The sequence below is a fragment of the Austrofundulus limnaeus genome, unplaced genomic scaffold (genome assembly GCF_001266775.1).
Source record: "Austrofundulus limnaeus strain Quisiro unplaced genomic scaffold, Austrofundulus_limnaeus-1.0 Scaffold823, whole genome shotgun sequence".
In the NCBI taxonomy this organism is placed as follows: Eukaryota; Metazoa; Chordata; class Actinopteri; order Cyprinodontiformes; family Rivulidae; genus Austrofundulus; species Austrofundulus limnaeus.
The window spans coordinates 20,553-23,459 of record NW_013953225.1 but is presented as its reverse complement, the minus strand read 5'-3'; the positions used below and the strand labels follow the sequence as shown (position 1 = coordinate 23,459).

At 36.0% G+C, this 2,907-nt stretch overlaps 1 protein-coding gene across 1 annotated transcript in view; it reads left to right on the top strand.

Annotated features, from left to right (window-relative positions):
• Window positions 1–2,907, top strand: part of vma12 (vacuolar ATPase assembly factor VMA12) — a gene marked incomplete in the record, with an annotated part of 14,178 nt that overhangs the window by 823 nt on the left and 10,448 nt on the right. Inside the window, 1 exon segment of the mRNA XM_014028857.1 lies at window positions 2,161–2,234. Coding sequence (XP_013884311.1) covers window positions 2,161–2,234 — 74 coding nt within the window.

The window sequence follows — 2,907 nt, the reverse complement described above, 5'->3', positions numbered from 1 at the left end:
TTTTGTTAGTTTCATAAATTTTATATTAAAAGAAACAAAATTGAAAAAAATGTTTATTTTTCATGAATTTGTTATTTTGTAATTTATATGAATTATTTTCATTTTGATCTTTAAAATACCTAAATTTCTAATTATCTATATATTTTGTTCCATCTGAAGATATATTTTTCATTGAATGATTGATGTCTTGATCAGTTACTCAGTCCTTGAGTAGTGTTTTTACCAAATACTTGTTCACTCTTTTTTACTCTTTACTTACACTGTCACTTCTTAGGTGGCTACTTTTTAAGTAGTGCTACTGTTACTTGAGTGCAATTTTTGGGTACTCTACCCACCTCAGCAAATACTTTATGAAAAAAGTATAAGTACTTGAGAAATTGCATTTATGTGAAAATGCACTGTGACTGCTGAGTTCTGAATGACTGTTGAAATTTGCTGAAAAATGCGAAACAGGTGAAAGGTAAATTGAAAAAGCTAAAAGCTAACTGTAGCACACTGCTAACCAAAAGTTAAAATATCAAAATAGCCAAATGTAAGAACAAGCTAGCTAAAAGTAGTATCGAAACCTAAAAGTAGCAAACCACTCATTAAAAAAGTAAAATACTAGCTAAAAGTGGAAAATCGTTTGGAAATGGTAGCTGTACATTTAAAAGTAACAAAAGATTAGAAAGGTAAAAGTAGAAAAATGCTCAAACTAGTGTGTGTAGTACTAGCAGTAGCACAAGTTAAAATAGCATTTGTAGAACTAGCATAGACATAAAGTAATTAGCAGGACTTTCAAGTTTTGAACTGTTGTCAACTCCTCAGTAAGAAAAGTTGCTTTCAGCCTAAAAAAACTGCTAAATAACATCATCGTCCAATTTGCATATTTTGACTTTTACAAACAGTTGTCCTCAGGGCTGGATGGTATTTAACATAGGAGAAAACTGTGTAAAATCACTGGTGGGGGGTCTGGGGGTCCTCCCCCAGAAAATTTTGAATGAATTAGACGCCATTTCCTGCATTCTGGTGTATTTTAACAGGCTGTTAAACAGACTTTTACACAAGTAAACACTTGGTGAGTATTCTATAGGTCAAGCTGAAGGGGTTCTCAAACATGTTGGGTCTGGAGACCACAAGAGTGAAAAATCTGAGGGACCCCCTCATAAAAGCCATGCTGTTTTAAAAATATTATTTTAATCCCTGAATTCCCTGGGAATAGAAGAGAAGAGTCATTTGCAGCTGGGGTGGCTGTGTGAGGCTTCAGAAGTAGACTGGTAGAAGTAGCTGTGAGTGTTTATTAATTTATTTCTTAAAACCAACAAAAACCATTAAAAACATCAAAGTAAATCAATTATTGAAAAATAAAGGGGCAAAAAGAAGAAGAAAAATATTGTTAAAAACCAACTTCCTCCAAGCACTAACATCATGTGAGGTCTTTGTTATAAACTTTGACTGCAGCCCTGCTTTAAAAATATCCAGGTTATCCCTTTATTTAACACGGCTCTGACACTGATCCAGCTGTTTGCAGGTGATGTGCTGCACGCTCATCGTATCCTCGTGAGAACGGAGTTATTAAACTATGATAAAAACATAATTTGTGCAGGTGGAAAAGTTTGGTCTGAGCTGGGGTCTCGTCTCACCTGCTGCAGCTTTTTCTCGCATCACGCAGCGCGGACGAGTGATTGACGGGAGCGCTCGGCTCTGAACGCAGCGTGCATGTGTGCAGGAATAAAAACACAAAAATAGGCGGAGATGGATCTTTTTAGACAAAGTGAGCGCTTCATCTGAACAGGTCTGTCCAGCCAGAGAGAGAAACATTGAGCTGCTCAGTTCCTTCCTTTCCAAAAAGTGTGTGTGCGCATTTGTGCGAGTGTGTTTTAGCATGAGAAATGCAAAGTGTGGCGTGTGCATGTCCTGAAATGTGTGTGTGTCTCACGGTCAATGCAGTGTGAGACTTGAGAGCCCTGGTGATTAGCATTACTTCATTTAGCATTAGCAGAGTAGCAGCAGTGGGAACCAGAAGAAGTGGAATTAACATCTCCTGATCAAGTTGAATGGTTAAAATAGTACCCAGTTTGCAGAAATCATTGGATGGTAAACACACATGCTGGTTCAGCATTCACACAAATATGTCCTGTTATCTACTGAGCAGCTCTTTCTTTACCTTGTATTATCCAGGTCATCCTTTCTACCTGCATGAGCTTCTGGAGGATAGTTTACTGCACCTGCCTGAGTTTGTGAAGCCCCCAAGAGTAAGTTCAGTCCTTGTACTTTTTATTACTATTACTACATAAAAGTGGGCGATAATGGTTTTGTGTACATGTGTCTTTAACCAAAATATCACATGAACAACAAGGTGGACTGTACAGAGAGCTGAAGTCATTAACATGTAATCAGAGCAGGACATCTCATTATAATGAAGAACTTTATTGGGGTTGTTTACTACTGACTTTTAAAAGCACCACACATTTTATAGTCTTTTCTTAGGTGAATAATGATATATTTTTATGAACTGTTGTGTGACTAGTTTTGTGATTAAATGGATGATTTTGTGCAGTGTTGTATAAAGTACCAGAAAGTGATACTTCAGTAAAAGTACAAGTATCTTACCAAAAAATTACTTTGGTAAAAGTTAAAGTCTCCTTTAGGAATATTACTTGAGTAAAAGTCTTAAAGTATCTCATATTTTTTGTACTTTAGTATTAAAAGTAAAAGTATTGATTTAAAATGAGCAGTTAGATTTTCTGTAAGGACATTTTTTAGTAGGTGACCTCCCCAAAAACTGCAGAAATGACCGTTGTATTAAAATAATTGATGTTAAATTTAGGATGAAGTCCAGCTGTTTCAGTTTATATACATATATCAAGGCTGCACAAAGCTTTTCCCCAAAATGAAAATCTATCTGAGGGCTGCGGCCAAATGTAA